This window comes from Mirounga leonina, unplaced genomic scaffold (genome assembly GCF_011800145.1).
Source record: "Mirounga leonina isolate KUSES-001 unplaced genomic scaffold, KU_Mleo_1.0 Mir_129, whole genome shotgun sequence".
Lineage (NCBI taxonomy): Eukaryota > Metazoa > Chordata > Mammalia > Carnivora > Phocidae > Mirounga > Mirounga leonina.
In genome coordinates, this window is record NW_023270323.1 from 10,907,497 (window position 1) to 10,929,707 (window position 22,211).

At 42.2% G+C, this 22,211-nt stretch overlaps 1 protein-coding gene across 4 annotated transcripts in view; it reads right to left on the minus strand.

Moving 5' to 3' along the window:
• The window catches only part of AFF1 (AF4/FMR2 family member 1), a 203,408-nt gene that overhangs the window by 87,163 nt on the left and 94,034 nt on the right, over window positions 1-22,211 (minus strand). For all 4 annotated transcript variants that reach the window (XM_035004569.1, XM_035004567.1, XM_035004571.1 and 1 more), the window contains 2 exons: window positions 5,618-5,738; window positions 4,304-5,224 (listed from right to left, as the gene is read on the minus strand). In XM_035004569.1, the coding sequence (XP_034860460.1) occupies window positions 4,304-5,224; window positions 5,618-5,738 (1,042 nt within the window). The remainder of the gene's footprint in view (window positions 1-4,303; window positions 5,225-5,617; window positions 5,739-22,211) is intronic.

The following is a 22,211-nucleotide window of genomic DNA, read 5'->3' on the forward strand; positions in this document are numbered from 1 at the left end:
CGGCATCTCAAACTTATTATCTGATTTACTCAGAGCTCCTGGTTTTCCCTCCAAACTTGTCCACCCAGGTCAAGTCCCCCTCAGCAGCAGTTATCATCCCAGCATCTGAGACCTGTGAAGTAAAACAACCCTTGATGCCTCACTCTCCCTCACCTCAGGCACACTCCCATCTCCAGCCAACCAAAGCCCCACCAGTTCCCCGTCAAACACATCTGGAATTGGCCCCGTCTGCACCACATCCACTCCTATTACCTTACTTCAAGCCATCCTCATTTCTCAACCCCTACCTGGTCTCCCTGCTTCCACCCTTGCCCCTCAAGCCATTTCCACCTAGAAGCCAGAATGATTTTTTTCAAAAAAGAAAGCTACATCACTGCCCTGCTCCAGATCTTCCAGCCGTCTCCATTTGTACTTAACAAGCAGAAGTAGAAAGATCATAATAGAATGGAGAGTCTGAGCTCTGGCCCTGCTACTAACTCTAAATTTCAGCAAAAGTATGTGACTGCCTCCTCCAAGGCCTTAGTTGCAAAATGAAAGGGCTGTACGTTTAGCTTTAAAAGTCTAATATTCTAAATCCAGTATACAATTTAAAATGCCCATCTCGGCTTATTCCATTTCTCTGTATCAATAAAACATCTATTTCATATATCCTGTATCTAATCCCCCCACTCCCCATCCTGGGGTTCGTGCTCAGGAACACAACACAGAGATGCCACAGTTTTTCTCCCACTTTCATTTGATATCTTCAGGCAGAAAAGAGGGATAGGGACAACTGGGTGGCTCAGTTGGTCGAGCATCTGACTCTTGATCTCAGCTCAGGTCTTAATCTCCGGGTCATGAGTTCAAGCCCTGTGTTGGGCTCCACGCTGGGCATGGAGGCTACTGAAAGGAAGAAAGAAAACACAGAAAGGAAAAAAGAGGAGAAAGAAAAGAAAGGAAGAAAAGAGGGGCACCTGGGTGGCTCAGTCAGTCAAACATCTGCCTTTGGCTCAGGTCATGATCTCAGGGTCCTGGGATGGAGCCCAGCTTCAGGCTCCCTGCTCAGTGGGGAGCCTGCTTCGCCCTATCCCTCTGCCCCTCCCCCACTGTTGCTTGTGCTGTCTCAAGTAAAATCTTTAAAAAAAAAAAAAGGATAGAGAGGAATCTCAACCTTCCACTTGGGCAGGTCCATCTGACATGGCAACTCTACAGCTGGAAGGTATCCACATAAGATCACCGAGTCCTGGTCGTACCCCTCAGATGGGTCATTTCAAGCTGCTACGCACCTTCCAGGTGACACAAAACTAAAACTGACACACCCACAGAAAAGCCAAGTGCAGATTTTTGTGAGCCAGGCCTCTATGTGGTCAGAATACTGACCTTTTGATCATTTTTTTTCTCCCTGTAGGATTCTAGGAAAGACTACGTTTTAACTGTGAGAATGACTTATTCCAGAAAAGAGTATCATTTTTTTAGGAGAACCAACTAAAATATACAAACCACGTTTGTCTCCACGAAATGAAAGGACAGTGTGGTGTAAGGAATTCACATGGATGTGGCTTGAGAATGAAGGAGAGCCAGGCGGACAAGATGATTTTCCCAGTTTGGTTCATTTTTTAAAATACTGTTTCGTGGAAGCCATGGGGAAGGGGGTGGCGGCGAAGAAACAAACCGCAAAACCCTCACACTCGGAAAGCCAGGAAAGAGAACCTCCTCTGACTTGACTTAGGACAAATTAAGCAAATAAAGGAAAACCACTTAGCCACCCCCACGCCCCTTCTGTCAGGTCTACCAACAGCCAACTTCCTCTATCCCCATCCTCTATCTTTCTGCCCCAACGTCACAAACAGCCCAAGGTATTGCTCATGTTCTGGTTCTATATCCAGAGTTTACCTGCTCTGGGGTGAATTCCCTGCTTCTTCTGACCCCCATCTCTATGCTTTCCTTTGATTCATCAGAATATTAAAATTTGAGATCTTAATAACACTGCTTCCCAGATTTATTGCCCCTGCACGCCAAGATCTTAGCTCTGAACTCCCCCTTCACGCTGGTCTTGCGGCACCCTGCATCTGCCCGGGGCTCCACGGCAGTTGGGAGCCCCAGCTGCCACTACCATGAGAAGCCCCAACAGAAACTAGACAGAGCCAGCAGATTAAAATGAACGCTCACGGCAAACACGGGCCAAAGACAAAAAGTTTACATCTACTCAAACTGCTGGAGACGGCAGGTGACCCTGCGCCAGGAAAGCCCCATTCTCCAATCACCAAACCCATGGAGGATTTTGCTCGTTTCAAATATCCACTCAGAAAATATTCAAGGGCCATCTGGCATGGTCCTAAGTTTGAAATACATATTAAATATGAGGAGCTTTGAGGCCTTAGAGAAATCTCAACTTGGCTTAACTCTTCTTCACCAAGGAAGCAAAAAGTTAACCAGGACTCTCTCTCCCCTGGAAGGTCTACTGGAAATCCAATTGGTTGAACATAGTAACTAGGTTCCCAGCTTTAAGACTGCCATTTGAAACTTTCTCTAAGCACCAAGTAGTAGGAGACTCTGGACTCCATTGTTCTCTAATTGTTTCCTGTGTGGAGGCTGATCTACACACCAGACTGTCGCCTCGCCTGTGGCAGGGACCAGTACTTGCTTGGCATCCCACCCCGCACTTAAGCATATGGTTGAGCATTTGGTAAACAATGCAGATGTTTGCTGATTTGTCTTAAATTTGTTTTAAAGCAATTTTTAGTTGCTTGGGGTTTTTTTGTTTTTCTTTTTTAGGAAAATAGGTTTAAATTCCCCCCTTATCTGCTTTTTTTTAACCTGGGAAAACAGAACACACCTTATTTGATAAACAAAGCAAAGAAAATCCCACTAAGTTCCTCACTGTACGAATTATAAGGCAGGCTGACTGGCCATTATGAGGGGGAAATCTCCCTTCATTCCACTCTGCCCTAATTTGCTGCCTACCCCTCCTTCCAGCACAGCACAAAATGTTTGGTAAATATCTCATTATGGTGAATCTTCATGACTTAAGAGGTTAAAGGTAGAGTCCTGCCATCTTGGTCACTTCTACCACTTGCTGTCCTCCCCCTTTCCCATTTTTCCTCAGCCTCCACACAAGTCCCATTCTGAAGACAACCAAACTCACTCTAGCTCAACAGCTGACTGTGGACAGAGCTATAACCTCTTCTAAACCAAAAGCTGACACCCCAGAGGAACAGATTTTCCTCCTTCAAGGTAAGGGTTATCTTTCCAGCTAATCATCCTAGAGTCTGTTTGGGTTTTGTTTTTAAGCCTTAAGGAATTTTACCTTCTAGCACCACCTAAGACTGCTATCTGGGTACACACAGAAGCCTTTGAGCAATGGATATGCAAATTAGATGGTTTATACAATAGATGTGACTAAACCAAGGACATTACCTTAACAGGTAAGTTTTCAGACAAATTCACTTCAAACATTTCCACTAATCTGAATTTTGGGGTAACTTATTAATTTAGAATTTCAGTGATAAGATGTGTCCTCTGATTCTCTTCATTCAAACACAATGCTGCCATTTACCAAAGGGGCAGAAAAAGGAATTTTTGTTTGTTTGTTTAAAAAGATAAAGTATTTTGGTTACTTGAAAAAGCCATTGCTGAATAACATTCTGTACAGTATTTGTGACTCACTCTCAAATGGGATGTCACTGACACCCCCAGTCTTCTTTCTTAGGTGGTAAACAAAAATATATTAGAACAGAACTTTAGTTTCATACTTTCTTGTAATTTACAGGAAACAAATCTTTAGAAATACTTTGCCTTCAACATTTTAACCTCTTAATTTTACTTTTTTATGGTTTGGATCTCAGAAAAACTAACTGGGGCTGAGGAAGTATTACCCCTCTCCCTTTTTGCTCTACAATGTTAAAGTCAGTGTTCCCTCAAACAAGTAAAAACAAAAACAAAAACAAAAAACAATGACAGCTCAAAACCGTCCTGAAACTTTCTCATGATAAATACCGTAACTGGGTTGTGCGTTATACAGGTGTATACATTTTTCAAAACACAGCAAACTGTGTACTCATGACCTCTGTATTTTACAGCATATAAATTATGGCTCAGTAAAAACTGGAAAAAAAAAAAAAACCTTCCTGAAAATCACATTTCAATATCTGTCATCAGTAATTCCTCTCAGACCTGAGTTCTCTGTGGGGCAACAAGATCCTAAAGCCAAAAAGGAATCTCACAACCCAAAAGCCATTGATACCCAGATCCCCAGTTCTCCAGAAACTTCCATCTCGAATTTTCCTTCACACTGGAATTGCCCCAGATACGAAATTCCACTCACCTCAGCTGACTGAGACGGCATCTTCAGCTTGGTGAGCTTGGCTTTGGCAGGCACTTTTAAATCTGTTTTTTCAAAGGTCTGTTGCCGGTAGTCTTCCGGCAGGGGCTTCAGTTCAGGAGACTCACTAGGAGCCTGATCTTGACCATCCATGGGCCGGACATAAGCTGTGGGCTTCTGCTGCATTGCAACAGTTTTTGAGGGGAGGGAAGGTGGGGGAAAAGTCTGAGAAGGTGGCTGGGGAGGGGCCACCCCAAGGCTGGCAACTGCCACTAAATTGTCTTGAGGAGTCTCTTTATCGTGGACCTTTACCACGAGGTCTTTGGGAGATGTGGCTAGGCAATAGCCTTTATTGTTACTGTTACTGTTGTGAACCTTGCTGCTTCCTTGTGTCCTGGGAAGAGTCTGCTGGTTGGAACGTACAGGTGACAGGGGGGGCACTGGGGAAGGCAAGGAGAGTAAGGGAGAGAGCTCCCTCTCTGGAGCGGAGTCTGTCACCAAAGCACAGCGGTCTCCATCAGCCCTGCGGTCACCCTTTCTGTGATGACTGGAGCTGCACCCCTCCTGACCGAGGCGATCTTGGGTCGGGTGCTGGCTGTCTGGTGGCCCATAGCTTTTGACACGAGGATTTGACATTGGTTCCATTCTTGGCTGTGCCATCTTTGGATTGTGGCTAATGTTACCAACAGGAAGTGGTCCAGAGGCAGGAGTGTTAACAGGCTGGTGGTGGGCACTAGTGTGGAAGGAGTGGGATGGAATGCTGCTCCCCTTCTCAGGAAATAAAGGATATCTTGGCCTTCCCAACCTATTTTCAGAAGCATCCAAGTGATGAGGGTGGGACTTGCTACTAAGGAACTCCTTCACTTCTTCATAGTTTCCCAACATGTTCTGTATTCGACTGGATAGCTCATCACCTTTTTCTGTCTGGAAAAAGATAGCAGAGTTAGATACTGCGAAAAAAAGTCTAAGGAAAATCATCATTTAATAAATGATGTTACATAGTGCCATTTAAAGGGGGAAAAAACACTTCAATTTAATGTGTAACATAACATTGAACATGCAGTTTCAACTCAATTTCCCTGTTGAGAAGCCTGTCCTGGACAAATATTACTAAAGACAGGAAATTAACATTACAAAAGACCACAAACTTTGGCAATTTGAATAACAAGGTTCAGAGAATTTTCATAGTTTATTTTCAAAGACAATCTAAGATAAGTTGTCTTATTTTCACATGTGTGGCCCTTGTTCAAACTCACTTTCATCACAGAGTTAAATACGGTGATAAACCAGGCTTTCTAGTATCCAATAAATAAATACCTTGTAGGGCTCTCCAAAAAGGGGGATCTTTTCAGAAAATGCCTCTTTGTCTTGGTGAGCTTCCTGGTTGCGTCTTTCCTTCTCTCTAATTCGAAGCAGGTTTCTGTCTTCATTGTACAAGCTGTTTCAGATGCCACAAAAGAACAAAAATAATAAAAATGTATCAGTGTCCAAGTTTTGCTATGCATATGTACATGTGTGAGGGAGGCCAGAAGAGGTCAACAAGAAGTGATGACAAGGGAGAGGTTTTAAAGAAGGCCTAAATCCCTCAACCCACTCCTGGATTAAGGCTGTGACCCTCCGGGCCTTGGGTCCTGGCTCCAGAAACCTAAGCATTCACTCTGGAGTACCGCCTTCATGGCTCAGGACTGACTCCAAACTGAACAGTCTTTTATAGGCAGTCGTGGAACAGAGACAAGATTAATGATATTTTTGCTTCCAGCTTGCAAAATATGGGGTAGAGGTAGGAGCTTTTCATCTGAAGGAGTCAGCAGGATGTGAACTTTAAAAAGGCTGTTTTCCTGGATCAGTATTATACATTTTGGAAGATTAAAATCAAAAGGTTTATTTCATAATTAAAAGATTACCAAGCACCCAAAACAGCATTTACTTTATTCTCAGCTTATTCTACTGGGAGTGTCTTGGCATGTTAAACCCGAAAAGATAATTTTTATTTCTCATTTCAAATGTCATGGATGGGAAAATCCAATTTTAGATGTCAACTTTACCTACCAAGAAGTCTGATAATCTGATTGCCCTACTTAAACCACATAAAAATACATCCTAAATCATCAAGCCCTGGCACCAAAAGGGGTTGAAAATGCCTTCACTGACAAACAAATGGCAGAGAAGGAAACCAACAAGAGAGCAGTTTTAGCTAGCATGTAAACCAAAAGTGGGCCTGCCTCAGGTGGGCAACACAGGCCACACCCTCCTGACCCCCACATGTGATATATAAGAATAATGAAGGTAAGAACTATAAACTGACTTTTGCCCTCATACATTTGCTTCTAGGGTAGCTACTAAGTAGCTATTTCCCCCCCCCCAATATTATGTGAATAAATAAGTAGGAAAACATTAAATTGTCTTGCCAAGACCATATGTACCTTTAGAAACTCTAGCCCTGATCTCAGACACCCCTTTTTCCTGGCCTCTCTGCTCTCATGACTTCTCTTATTTCCTCTGACAAGAGCCTACTTACTGGTCTCCTTGCCTCCCCAACATCTTGTCCCTCTAAACTAGCCTTCTCATGGAAAGAAATCCAATCTATAAAGCTGTGGTTCTCATGCCACTATCCACATTTTAAAATAAGAGGCATTTGATGGCTCTTTGCTGCTGCAGAATAAACTCTAAATCCTTGCTTGGGCATTAAAATCCCCCCAAGAATCTGGTACAGATCTACTCTAGATATTACCCCACTGTTTCCCTGCAGCCCTGCATTCTACCTGTCGGTCATATCCATTCCCCAAACTTTTACATTCTAATCCCCACCCCAGAACGCTGAATGATAACCAATTCTTCCAGGACCAGCTTACGCATGAAATAGGATTCTCCTGCAAACCATCTCTATATTCCAGGGATACCAGACTATTCCCTGCTCCTCACTGGTACCCTGGACTTTGATGCTTTCATTCTAATCACACAAATTTCCTCCGCTTCTCTCTCAACCTCACACCCTCAGCCCCAATTTTCAGCTACCAGCAAATCTCGAGTAGTTCCAATCACTCTAAAGGCTTCCTCAAATCCACCCAGCCTGTGCTGAGAGAACATACTGATTGCTTCTCTCTCCTCCTCCCCTTTCCCCTAGGATGTGAACTCCATCAAAGTAGAACCTCTCATTTATCTCTCTCCTGATGCTAACGCATGGTACTTTGCATAAAAACCAGTCATTAAATATTTTTTTAAATTAAAAAACAGCCACTATGCTTACAGTATATTTTTAAAAACTTACTTGTAATTAAAAAAAATTAACTCTGGAAGACATATGCAAAAACAATTTTAAAAAATAGCCATCTAAAAAGTGGTTTTCTGCTATTTCCATAGCCTTAAGCTACCTGGCTAAATTCACCTGGATGTGGAAAAGAATTCCCTGCTTAGTCCACCGGAACAAAAACTTTCCCTAAACGATGGATATCTCGATGGCCTACTTTATAAGAGAACTACAGAGTGAACAATTTTTGTTAGTCAACATACTGAAAGAAGTTGAGGAAAAAAAAACTAAACCGAAAACTGTCTACGGAGTCTTCTTTAACACAGTCGGAATCTCACAAGTTTTGGACAGTTAGATTTATTTCTGGTTGAAAGAAGCACAGTGGACTTGACCACTCAGGAATTCCTTTCAGTTATTTTATAATTTTGGTAATTCCCCACTGGCTCTAAAAAAAAAAAAAAAAAAATCACGTAACATTAGCTCCATGGGAGCCAAAAAGAGGTTTGATCAGGAAGTAACTTTTTCCCTTCAAACTTCTTTTACAGCCACTTTGTTTGCAGAGGGGGTGGGGCACGCTACTGTCCTGTGAGCAACCTGAATAGCCAAGCTTCCCTTTTCCAAAGCTACGTGGTACAGGGACCCCACACGGGGTACACACAGGAGGAGCAACAGCTTCCCAAGTGCATCTGCTTCACTGTTCTCTCCCTTTCTGATTCTGGTTACAATGCGAGAGTCCCTGCCCACTTCCGAATTGCTACCTTTGTCCCCAAAAAGGTAACCCCAAATGGCAAAATTCTCAGTTCCAGATTGAAAAGTGAGGGTGTGAACAAGTAGCAGCTCAACCATCATCGGGCTGCTTGGGGTCCTCACGTAATTTTCCTATCAACTCCACACATACCTTTAAGAAAAGCTACCCTGGCTTAAAAGTACTGAAGTATTTCTAAATTGATCAGCAGAGTCTTATCTCAGTATCAGTTCGGTAAGTTTTACCACACACTTCTAGGTTTTAGTTCTCAAATAATAAAAATTGCTATGGAAATAATAAGAACCCAATTGTACAACATTCCTAACACTGGCTTATTGCTATGTGATTCAAAAATCAAGGTACCTCCCACAGGGAAGAAATCCTATTAAATTAAGGACTCTGCTTAATTAAAGGTTTTACTTCATTAGTTTAAAAAAAGTTAAAACGCACACCAACATTTTATTGGCAGACATATGTAATACTATACCAATTTTGAAACAAGCTTTGAATGTGTGGGGTTTTTTTTAATTAACCACTACCCTTCAACTGAGAAACCCCAAAATTGTGAGATGAGGAAAGACCTCACGAGTGGCTCTGGTAGGATGAGTTTTAGGAGGTTTGGACCTAGTGAGAGAAACTCACTCTCCCCCCACACTGTCCCTTGGGTCTCACTCCCCAAGGCTCCTGCGCAGGGCAGGGGAAGGCAGAAGAGACAGGAAGTGACCAGTCCATAATTCCCAGGACTGCACAGGATAGGCTATGAGCCCTCATTCTTCTGGATTGTCTACCTTCTCCTTGCCACTGACCAGGTTTTACCAGTCATACTGGGGAGCTTTCTGGTTTATTTGGTTTTTACTTCCTCTAAGTTTGCAATGATTTAAAGAATAGTTTGTTAAGGTTCGTAGGCAAATTTTTTCACAAATATTTTCTTTTTCTTGTTTCCATTTTGACATCGGGGGAAACATACATTTTAAAAATATCAACACAATTAGTAGCATGAGTAAGTAAATCACTGTTCAGTCTTACACATCATTTTTAATTCAAGGTGCAAGCAAAGAACGGGTAGACGGAAAAATTTTAAATGAGGGGATTTTAGGTAGCAGTACACGTCCTACATGATTCACAGACTGTTAATTACCATTGAATAATTACAAGTTGGCTATCACTTCATTTAATTAAAGGTGGCATTTTTCCTCTGGTGTGGAGAAAAACATTCTCCCTCTCAGGATAACCTCATCCCAACGTCAGCCTTTCACAGTCAGACTTTCTCATTGTTCCACACAGAACAGAGTGAGCAACAAGTGCTCCTTCCCTGCTCTCCAGGGCGTTTTGTATTAGATGAGAGGTTCCTGAACCAGTTAGCACTAGAGAGCGCCGAATCCTAACCACTAGACCACCAGGGAAGCTCCAGTTAGCACTAGAATCACCTGGAGGACCTGTTAGAACGCGGAGCGCAGAGACTCCTCCCCCCCGCCACCGAGTTTCTGAGTCAGTAGATCTGATGCGGGGCCTGAGATCTGCATGTGTAACAAGTTTCTAGGTGGTTCTGAGGAGTACAAGAGAGCACACTCTTCTTGGGCTCTATGGATCACTTTAATAAAGCTTACCAAAAACAGGAGCAATGATGACAGCAACAGCAGGTTGCCAAGGACTGCCACCACTTAATGTCTGTTATTTGGTCAGCACGGATTTAGGCACATCACACCAGTGTCCTATTTAATTTTCACAACAACTCTGTGAGAGGGAGATTATGAACCCCATTTTCTAGGTGGGAAAAAAAAAAAAAGGTAAAGCTCGGAGATTAACTTGGTGTTAAATGATAGACCTTAAAATTTGAATGCAGGTCTGCTTGGCAAAAAGCATGTACCCTTAATCACAGTTCTGCTAGCAAGTTCTGCACAGCAAGGCTGTGTTAAATAGGGCAACAACAAAGAAGGCATGCTGTACGTGTGCTCACTCACAATCACTCATAATTCCTTGTTCTCAAAGAGGTACACATCGATAAGGGAGGTTTCCACCCCTGCCAGCTGAGCAATTTCAGAGCCACAAAATGTGTTTGGTTAAATGTATTCACATGGGTCTGTCTTTGCCTACGGACCTGACAGAGAGCCCTTGGAGAAAGGGATGGCCGGCAGCACAAAGTTACTCCTCCAGTTATAAAAGCTGCACTAAAATTCTTATTTTAGAGCCTTTTTTTTTTTTGAGCCCCTTTTTAACTTACAGATTTGAGGTCCCTGGCCCATAATAACCTCTGGATTCACAAGTCACCTCCAACATGTTAAGGGGCTCTTCACATTAATTTCTTTCAAGGACAGGCTGTCAATAAACTTGCACCAAAGCTGCCATTCCATGCCCGATATTGGGCTCCCCTCCCAGTAACTTCTGGCCACTGACCTAAGCCATGTTCCTTGGGCCTCGATGCCAGTTGTCTGGTCAGCCCAGGAGCCCCACCTGGGGAGAAAAAGACCACCAAGTCACAGGATGATCTGAAGCAACTGAGGGTGGCATTCACAAACAAGGCCCCGGGGGGGGGGGGGGGGGGGGAGAGGATGCAGAGTCTGACCACCCAGCAGATGGCCAGGAGTTCCACCACTGGTCTGCCTAAATAAAAGAGGGAAATACTGTCAGTCGCCACATTGTTGCTTTGGGGTCATATACTACTGTCCACCATCTGCAGAGATGCAGTGCTGATGCTTCAAAAAGATCTCTGCAAAGTGCAACAAACCACCTCCCTCCACTTTTTTTTTTAAGCGAACATGAAAGACCAAAAGGGAAACCCCAGGCTTCAGTTTCCAGAGCCTGGTGTGCCCTGCAGAACACAAGTGCACAAGGCATTGCGAAGGGGGACTGTGCCACAGACGGAATTCCGCCCTTCTAATCCACACAGGCGCCCGAGCGAAGCTGGCGAGTCTAAAACACGCAAGGATGCTCTTGCTTTCGGAGAGGTGGTGAAACTCCTGAGGAATTCGAAGCTGCCCATTGAGCCCCTGAATGCAGTCATTTAGTCAAGCCCATGCTGGGGCCTGTCAGGGCACATTGACTCTGACTTTTCAAATGCTCCTCCTTGGGGTTATGGGTGGGTGTGGTAAAACACTGTGATAAAATGAAGAAATCACAGCTCTGTATGGATTAATGAGAGCGATCCTCTTTGTCACCTTCCCTTGCATTCAAAAAGGAGAGGAACGTACGTGGAAGGAGGAAAAGACAGTAACAGGAAGGCCCACGGTGAGCGTGAGCCGTGGGGCAGCATGCAACCTAGGCCATCATCTGGCTGGGAGCACCTTCTTCCAGGCTGGAGCCCACAGGCCCTGCTGCTAATCTAGGTTAGTCATGCAGGATCGCTGGATGCCATTGGGCGCTTCCATGGCAACCCTGGGCCCACGGGGCAGGCTGTGCACAGCTGACTACCCATTTATCACCCTTGACTGGCCACTTCACACAGACCTGCCTGATAGATGTGACCAACTCTCTCGAGAACTCACGTTTAAAAGTTTAATTCTCCCTTGGGGGATAGAGTGTAATTTCTCCAGTGTATTCAACTCCCGAGGCATGGGAGAGACGTTTGGCAGGAAGGAAAGGAAAAAATCCTCAAATTAACAACGTACGTTAATTTTGGAAAAGAAGGAGTCTTTTTACTGTTTTAGGAGCAGCACTATGCCATTCTGATTTGAATGTATGAAAGATAAAACGAAAAACTTGCAAGTCTATTCACAAAAGTTGGGCAACCCTGGTTTAGAGATTGGTGATAAAACATGTCACAAAGTGAGAGGCAGAAGGATAGCAGGTTTGGGTTCTTACTCTTGTGCAAGTGACTTTATTTTGAAAACCACCCCTCTTGACTTTTACAGTCATCTTCTGGCCCTTTTTTCCCAGGTTTCTCTAGTCCAACAACCTAACATCTAGGGAACATTTTTCACACATTACAAAAAAGTATCAATATACTTCAAAACACAAAATTCGCTTTGTCATTAAAACTATCATTCATCAATACAGTTTAAACATAATAAATCAAAGTGGCTCCATGTTAGAAGAAATGTTCCTTCAAAGAATGGAAAATCTTTTCCTTCTTTCGCTTTGTGCATATGAAAGATTTTGCAACAGGCTTTCTTGTAATAAAAATCACTCAGCTAAATCTTCCAAAGATTTCACCTTCTATTACTTCCCCTATCACCTAAAACACACAATAAATGCAAAGAAAAAACAAAGACTTAATCCTTAATTTCAAAAACCAAATCTGATTTAATAAAAAAGAGAAAAAGCCAAGTGAAATGACAAAATAGCATTATGTCACTGTTGTTTTCCTGGAGGAGCTCCCAGAGGATCATCTCAAAGTAACAGCTCTCTGCTACTCACTTCTGCTTGCCACAGAAGACTCAGCCTCATTAGAATACTGGAAGAGTTGTACAGAATTCCATTTTGCAAAATTAAACCAACCTTTAACGTTTTTTACGTAACTTAAAGGCATACTATCAGTTTTAAACTGAGAAAGCCTCTACCTGGGCAAACTTGAGTAAAAAGTAAGTCACTTACATCCTAATGAGAGACATGTTAATTTACCTTTCAAAATGAATCTGCCAGTTATTTTTCTGCATGCATGTTAATATGTAGCAAAGGTCTGAAAGGTTTCACTTTACAAAAATCTACCAAGAAGGAGCACCAGATTAGGGTGGAAGTGAGTGGTAGTGTGGTGGTTTAAGGAATATTTTAACATTTTTTTCCACAAGAAAGTATCCATTTATTATTTGTGTAGTTAAAAATTTTGATTAAGAACAAAAGAAATTGCCTCATATAACAACATCAAGATCAGGGCTAAAGAAATACTGGGGTGTTGAACATTTTGTCAGTAACTCTCACTGGAACACTGATTTTGGACCCTGGACTCAGTCTTTGATCATTACTAATATTTATAGACCCATCTGCATAAAGCAGTGCATTAGAGACTATGTCCCAAAGTCTAAACACCAGCAGCTCTTTTTTTAGAAGAGTAGTCTCACTACAGCCCATTTTGGTTGTCTTAATAGATCATAAACACATTTCAAGAGGCATTTTTACCCTATAGATGGAAAATCACAAGAATCTGTCTTCTTCAATGGTCTTAAAAGGGCAGTGAGGGAAGCCGTACAGGTGGGGATACCCAGCTCTAACAAGAGGAGGATGAGGGTAAAGGAGACAGATGAGCTACTGCATTCCTATGTCTAGAACATAATCCCTTACCTTCTAAACATGTTTTATTTTTTTAAATGCATTTTATTTATTTTCTTTCTTTCTTTCTTTCTTTCTTTCAATTAACATATAATGTATTATTTGTTTCAGGGGTACAGGTCTGTGATTCATCAGTCTTACACAATTCACAGCGCTCACCATAGCATATACCCTCCCCAATGTCCATCACCCAGCCATGCCATCCCTCCCACCCCCTCCACTCCTGCAACCCTCTGTTTCCTGAGATTAGGAGTCTCTTATGGTTTGTCTTTAAATGCATTTTAAACATTAAAAAAAATTCAGAACTAGTACTGAGGAAGGTCATCATGCAAATGGCACAATTACACAAACCACAACAGTGAGAAGAAATCGCTCCAGACCTTGAAGATTTGACAATCTACGGGCTAGGGGTTAGTAAAATTCGTTTTTAATGCTATTTGAAATAAGAACACATTAATGTTATTGAGAAATTCCAGAAAACGGCAGTCTCTCAGAGGGGATCCCTAAAATGCTGACCGTTCTTACAGTTAACTGAAAGCACATACAGAAATCACCCTCTCTCCCACAGTGGTCACAGGCTCACCAGAGATAAATCTGCCACCTATTTCTGTCCCCCCCCCCAATTTAGTTATAAAGGTCCCTAGTGTTCTGAGCTCCCTCAGACCGCCTGTTTTATTGGCAACTGCACATTTGGCATCAATCAGAAACATGGGCAGAAGCTGCTGGCTCTTCCCCTGCAGGTCTCGTCTGTACTAGGATCAACCAGAGCACTGGCCTCATTACCATGCCATTCTTCTTACACACTCAACTGACCATGAAGGGCCACATCACATACATATAAAATAATGAGGCTGGTGAAAGTCTGCATCATTACAGCCACAAAATAAAAGAATGCGGTGGTCACAGACGAAGAAAGAATGCAGACTAGAAAGCTCAAAGTTCTGGGCTTTTCTTTAAATGCTTGTCTCATTTAATTCACACTCAACAAAAAAAATGTTTTGGGTATTAAATCTATTAAGCATCCAAAATTCAAATAAAATGTGTGGACTTCCTTACTTGCGATTCAAAGCACAGCCCCAACAGGCTCCTTGCCCTGGGCCACTCAACTCCACACAGATACTTCATTGAACTTTCTAAAAATCATGAATCTGATCTTATTATTCACCTATTTGCAACTTTTCTGAGCCCAATGCTGCCTACAGGATTAAAGGTGATTGGTAGTGGGGTACCTGGATGGCTCAGTCGTTAAGCATCTGCCTTCGGCTCAGGTCATGATCCCAGGGTACTGGGATCGAGCCCCACATCGGGCTCCCTGCTTGGTGGGAAGCCTGCTTCTTCCTCTCAGATTCCCCCTGCTTGTGTTCCCTCTCTCACTGTGTCTCTCTGTCAAATAAATAAATAAAACCTTAAAAAAAAAAAAAAGTGATTGGTGGTCAAGCAAAAAGCCAAGCAACACCCTTCACTATCTGGCTTCAACTTACCTCTAACCTTCAGGGGGTAAGACCTCTTTCTGCTTATTTCTCACCCCAAAATGGATAAGACCCATTTCTGCCCCCTCTTTCTCTTCTAGACACTACGAACACAAGGAATTGCGAGGCATGGGGGGAAAAAGCACAGCCCTGGTCTCCGCCAGTTCTCTCATGAACTCCTCTCCCCTGACTTTCAGAGCCTTCCAAAATATCCCTGCCCCTCCATCACAGTCCCCCCCGCCCCAACCTCCACTCTCACCTCCCATCCCTGCTGTTAATAATTCCTTCCTCTGGGATACATCTGTTCTTGCAAATCTGTCCATGTTTAGATTTACAAAAATGAGACAGTCCATACACGTGCCTGCAGGTTTTCTTTATTAGACCGAGCTCCTTAACGGCAAGGACTATTCCTGAGAGCACAGTGCTTAGCAAAAAGTGATGCTTAATACACATCTTTGACTTAATGCAATACTCAATTTCAAACAATCCAGAATTCTACTGAAGTCTGCCAGTCTTATTCATTATTTGATGACAAAATATGATTCATTGTCTGATACCTAAAACTGATTTTTACCAGATTGTTGTACCCATCAAATGACTCAACCTAGAAGGAGGCTGACAGCTCTCTTTCCTAGGTCAGCCACGAAAGCTGCCTCAGCTAACACCATATGTTTATCAGTTAATATTACAGTTTTCATTTTTCAGTTTGCCATACTCTATCATGAAAGTCCAAGTATACTACACCAAAAAAAAAAAAAAATGTTTGAGTAACATTTATAGCAACTACACATTTAATTTTAAATCAAGTAAGATTCAGAATGATATTAATAAGCTGTCTCTAGGACTAAAACTTCAACAACAAAAATCCCACAATGAAAAATCTCTCCATGCTGTTACAAATGCATCGTGGGGAAAACAGAACAAAAATACAGGATCTAGAGAGTTTTAAAATGCAAATGAGATTATGTGGCTCCTTCCACTGCTAAAAGATCACCACAGGCTTCCCTTAGCATTCAAGATTAAAACCCAGAAGGCTGACCTAGAAGGCTCCATCCCTAGACACCGCCTCTTAATTGCTACCTCCCCCAGCCCTTCTCAACTACTAGCCACACGGGCCTTTCCGTGCCTGGAATGAGTGGGGCTGTGCATTGCCAATCCCCACCTGGACACTCTGTCCAGAGAACTCAGGCCAGTGTTGTTACCACCACCTCAGGTTAAAGGAACTCGTCAGTGAGGTCCCACATCTGAAAGTGCGCTTGGGGGCGCCTGGGTGGCTCAGTCGGTTGAGCGACTGCCTTCGGCTCAGGTCATGATCCTGGAGTCCCTGGATCAAGTCCCGCATCCGGCTCCCTGCTCGGCAGGGAGTCTGCTTCTCCCTCTGACCCTCCCCCCTCTCATGTGCTCTCGCTCTCTCTCTCTCTCTCTCTCTCATTCTCTCTCTCAAATAAATAAAATCTTAAAAAAATATATTATAAAAAAAATAAAAATAAAAGTGCGCTTGGTCCCACCAGCACGAGTTCTGTAGCCCTTCGTCTCTTGGTCACTATCTAAGATTATCTTGTATATTCATTTACCTGTTTAATTATGTCTGGCTCTCCACACTCATCTCTTTCAAGAATGTAAGCTACTGAAGGTCAGTCACCTTTTCTCTCTTACGCCACATTGTGTACCCAGCACTAACCCATTAGGCTAAATGAGTATTGGCTGAATGGATGGAAATCTGCATACGGATGCAGAACCTCAAGTAGTGGTTTCTTTTAAAAACAACAACAACAACAACAACAATCATACAATTTGAAGCTAACCGAAGTATTTTCAAAAGACCGTACAAAAAATAGTATGTTATTTTTTTTTTAAACTAGGCCGTTATGGACAGCATCCTACAAATAACAGATTTATACATCAAATTGTCAAGTACCACACAGAAAGGAAGAGAAAAACAAATATTCCTAAATTCATCTTGTGTCTCATGAGACTCCTGAAATGCTCTTAAGGGGATTAAAAAAAAAAAAAAAACAGCCACCCTTCTCTCAAGTAATTATTCAGGAGCAAGTTTATTTTTTGTTTTTTGGTTTTTTTTAAGAAGAGTCATAAGAGATCAAACATACTAAGTGGATATTTTTTTTGTCACTTAACATCTTGAGCACCAGCTAATTCCCAACATATGTCAAAGTGAATGAATTACACTCTATAGAACAGCTTAGAAACTGTACAGATTCACCATTCCAAAAGGAAGAGTCCCTCCCAATGACTGAACTTCTAACGCACACACATTCCAGAGAACCAATTGCACCACATATGATAAGAAGAACTGCTTGAAACTGGGCCAATGTACCAAGTACTGCTTCAGCCAGAATAAATGCTCAACATTTAGACTTGCTAACCAACAGTAAAAAGCAACAGGAAAAGGCTTACATTTGGAAAATGAAAGGAAAAACAATGTCTATGTATTGATAAGAACAGTGAGGAACAATGGCATAATAAGGAAACTGGCAAGAGGGGATTTATTTTTCTAAAGAAGAAAACATTAAGAAACATTTATTCTTTACATGAGTACATAAAGACCCATCAACATATATCAGTTACTGTACAAACAAAAAAAAAATTGTAGGGCTCCTCCTCTATCCATTTAATGAAACTCATTCCATTACAGGAGTATATCAAAGACTAAACTCAAGGATGGATCTTCCGTTCCCCGGTCAACACACAACTTCCAGTAGAAGCTGCTGCCAATTATATTTTAAACCGAGTTAAACTGGCTGCTGTGGACATGTATATAAGAAAAGATAAACTTTCTACAACTGAAAAAAGTTTTTTTCAGGCTCCAACAAACACATGGACATAAAAACACAAAGATATCCAAACTGACTTGCGTATCACACAAAACAGACGACAACAATGTAAGAATAGAGCGTTGGTATGTTTTTACAGAATCATCAGGTTTTTTCTTTACCTCCTGAATTACAGTTATCTTTTTTTAGTTTAATTGCACATGTCACATTTGTTTTCAAAAAAAGAAAGCTTAATGTCATAAAAACTAGAGGCAGCCTCATTATTCTATTCCATTTCATCCCACAGACATTTCAAGAAGGAAGAACAAGGAGATTATTATAGGAGAAGAAAGCTAGAAACATGTATTGCTATTTTATATGGCAACAAGCAACAATTACATGTTTCTAAATATTCTCATTTTCATCATAACCCCAGCTCACCTCCTACCACTGGCTATAATTGGCATCTCCTTAAAGCTAAACAGTAAGCCATTGTTTTTCTGGAGAAGTCTCCCTTCATTTTGACCTCTGCTAAGCAGTGTTATGAGCCTTACAAAGCTTGTCAGGATTCTTTGGGCTGGATTTTGGCCCAGCCATGGACATTTATATGCAGAATATATCATCTTTTCCCCATCACTGCCAACATGCAGTTCACTCGCTTAAAACAAAGGGTATTTATCTAACTTAATACAGCACCCTCCACCTACTTGAACACCAGTAAACTAGAATCTGAGAGTTCACTCTTTTTTTTTTTTTTTTTAAGTACACTTCAGGAGCTTCAAAGACTTTTTTACAATGCTTTAAAATTTCCATTTTTAACACTCTCTTTGAGAAGCAGAAGCAAATATATCCATTCTAAGGAAACAATAAGCAAACATTTAAAGTTACCAAACGTAGTGATAATTTATATTAAAAGCCTCTGACTGTAAAACAGAATTGCATTTTAAATGTTATGCCACTTAAAAGTTATTTAAGAGCACAAAGGCACTTCTATGGTTTTCCACAGTCCAACTAAGATCTTAAAGCCTCGTGGAATAAAAAACAAAAAAAACCCAAAAATCTATTTGTTTCCTGTCATTATTGACTCACCGCCTATGTGCTAGACCTAAGGGCAAAAGAAGTAAGGGTTCTTGGAACACTACATCGAAAACTAATGATGTAATGTATGGCGATTAACATAACATAATAAAAAAAAGAAGTAAGGGTTCTACAATCTAGTGGGAGAAATACAAAAGGGGGGTAGGTGCAGACTGCTAAGAGTGATTGCAGAGGTTGGTTACAAGTGCTAAAGAATCAGGAGAAAAAAACCAACTCTAAAGGAAGGAGCCTGGGATGATTTAATTAAGAGCAGTGACATCTGAGCTTGAAGAATGAACAGAGTTTGGAAGAGGGGAAGGAGTCCCCATGCCCCTGCTGAGAAAGCATGTAAGTCCGTGGAGGGGTGATCATTCACCATGGGGTGTTTGCACCATCTTACTTCATTCCCCAACTCCAACTCCAAATTTCACCTAAAAAGGGCCCAAAGAACCACTGACAATTCACAGGGATGACAGCCTTTTGCAGCCATCCACTCCACTTGGCTGGCCTAGAGCCTCAGTGGTATTTGAGGGAAGCAATCCCCTGAGAATTGCCTGTGGACTTTCCTGGGCCTGAAACAATGACCTCAAATTACTCTGCACATGAAAAACCCGTCAATTTTAGGAAACGAGCAGAGTGGGGATGTCACGGTTTACAATGCAAATGGACTTAACTGGCCTAGATGATGGCAAAAACAAAACTCACCACTCCTCCCACCCCTCCATCCTCCTCATTGTCCCAAAGAACGCAGTCCCCGTGCCCACTTGATACAGGGCCTTGCTGTGCAAAGTCAGGCCTGACTTCCTAATTCAAATGATTTTACACTATTCTCAAGACCTTGTGTTCTTGTGTTTGTTGAGCCAACAGTCACAATTCCACGATTTTAGAAGTTCAGTAATGGGGCGCCTGGGTGGCTCAGTCGTTAAGCGTGTGCCTTCGACTCAGGTCATGATCGATCCCAGGGTCCTGGGATCGAGCCCCGCATCGGGCTCCCTGCTCGGCGGGAAGCCTGCTTCTCTCTCTCCCGCCCCCTCTGCTTGTGTTCCCTTTCTCGCTATGTCTCTATCAAATAAATAAATAAAATCTTTAAAAAAATAAAAGTTCAGTAATAAATTTAAAAGAAGCATTCAGTTGAACATCCCCACTCAAAATGTTCCTTGATTTCCTGACATGCTGAGCCCAGAAGTTTCAGGCTTTTAAGTAAGATTAGTTTAAAAAGAATAAGGCTACCAGTGGCAAAGAGGGGAAAATGTGTTGGAACATTCCAATTTGAATGAACATTGATTGATGCTTGAATTTCAACCTAAAAATGTAAACAAAGTTAGCAGAAACAAAAAGATGGACTAGACCACAGGTTAGCAAACTGCCTCATGAGCCAAATCTGGCCCAGCTGCCTGTTTTTATAAATAAAGATTTATTGGAACACAGCCCTGCCCATCTGTTTCCACCCTGTCTATGGCTGCTTTGGTCCTGGAACAGCAGAGCTGACTAGTTGCAACAAAGACTGCATGGACAGCAAAGCCTAAGATATTTACCATCTGGCCCTTTACAGAAAAGGTTTGTCAGCCCTTGGACTAGACCCTAAATTATTAAGAAAGAAAGATAAAGGGTGAATTTTTTTTAAAGTTTATTTTGAAGTGTTTCATTTTAAAAGAGTAAAGTCCAGACTATTTCTGAAATAGTTTCTTCTGAAACATATACGGCTTTCAGTAACAAACCAAATTCTCTCTTATCAGCTTTCCTATCTTGGGGGGGAAAAATGAGAAATCTCCACTCTTATCTCTATCTAATTTTAATGCCTTACTCTTTTATTCCAAAAGATTAGCATACTGTAGTGTGCAGTGAAAAGTGTGCCAAGCTCGCAGCCTCCAGGGTCTGGCGCCGCTCACTGTACGATCTTATCTACTCCCTCCAGGACTCAGCTCTAATACCCTGCCTGGCCTAATGATCAACAGCCTCAAGAGGGTTGTAAAAAGAGTGTGTTGGTGGAAGTTTGGGAAATGCAGGGGGCATAAAAACCATCTCAGTCACTGGTTCCAACTGCATCTTCAATAGAGTAATGGACCTCACACTACAATTGTGTATGATTTTTAGGGTGAAGTGAATGGGAAAGGACAGAATATGAGGGAGATTGCAGCGCAAAAGAAAACACTAGGAGAAGCTCTGGGATTAAAAACTCCCAAGGCACAGTGAGTCCATCCAACTTCCCTGAGCTATCTACTTCAGCAGGCGGGTGTGGTTTGCGGAAAATATGAAGAATTAAGCCAGTGGTTGCTATTAAAGGTCAGAACTTACTGTTCCTCAAATGTCCTGGTTCTTTAGAAGTCTGGTGGGAGACTTCATCACTAGATTTGAATACCTTTATTTAAGTAAAAGGACATTTGTCAGGTTGACAGTGTAAGGAAACAGGCTGACAGCCTTGATAAAATTAAACCAAGATCTTCAAATAAAGGTAGACAGAGTGAACCTCTTACACATTTTAATCTTATTCCTTGGATTTAAAGCCGTCTAGGGAATCTCTCAATAATCAAGGCTGCTACCCTCTCTCTGCCCTCAGGGGAATGTCGCTTCCCTATAACTCTGGCCCAATCACAGACTCAACTATTCCCTTACAATAAAATAGCTGAGAAGTGGCTGAAATATTTACATTAGACTTTACCAAAAACCAGAGGATAACACAACAGAAATAAACAGGTAACATTCAACCAGGTAATTTGATTGACAAATTATAACTTGCCCCACTTCACCTCGGGGCCCCTGGTTATCTATGGACCCACCACCAGCTTACTTGGGAAAGCATTCCTTCACTCCCAGACTGCTCTCATTCATCCTGGTCCATCCACGCAGGATGAGTGACATTAACTAAGCCCACCTCTTTCAGGAGAGACCCCCACCTCCCTACCGATGACTTCCACAGCATAATCCTGGAAGAACATGACCCAATCATCCTGGCACCCCTCTACTACATGCGCTCTTTAAGCAGCAGGCTTTAATTACGCTCTGTCACATCCATTCCACTGTTAACCAGAAATAGGGAGTTCTTAAAGAATGGATAGAGGCCTGTACTCCCCATGAAGTACCTTAACTGGGAAAAGGGCTAATCCAAAATAAAAAGTCATGATTTTGGACTCAAGCCTCCAAAGCACTCTATAAAGAAGGCTTTACGTGTTTTAAAGCAGTCGCTGCCATATGCCTGGTGACAGAAGAAATTTTAGTCTGTGACAGTCATGGGAGAAGTCATTTTAAAAACAATATTCAGGGACGCCTGGAGGGCTCAGTCGGTTAAGTGTCTGCCTTGGGCTCAGGTCATGATCCCGGGGTCCTGGGATGGAGGCCCATGTTGGGATCCCTGCTCCGTGGCGAGTCTGCTTCTCCCGCTCCCTCTGCCTGTGCTCTCTCC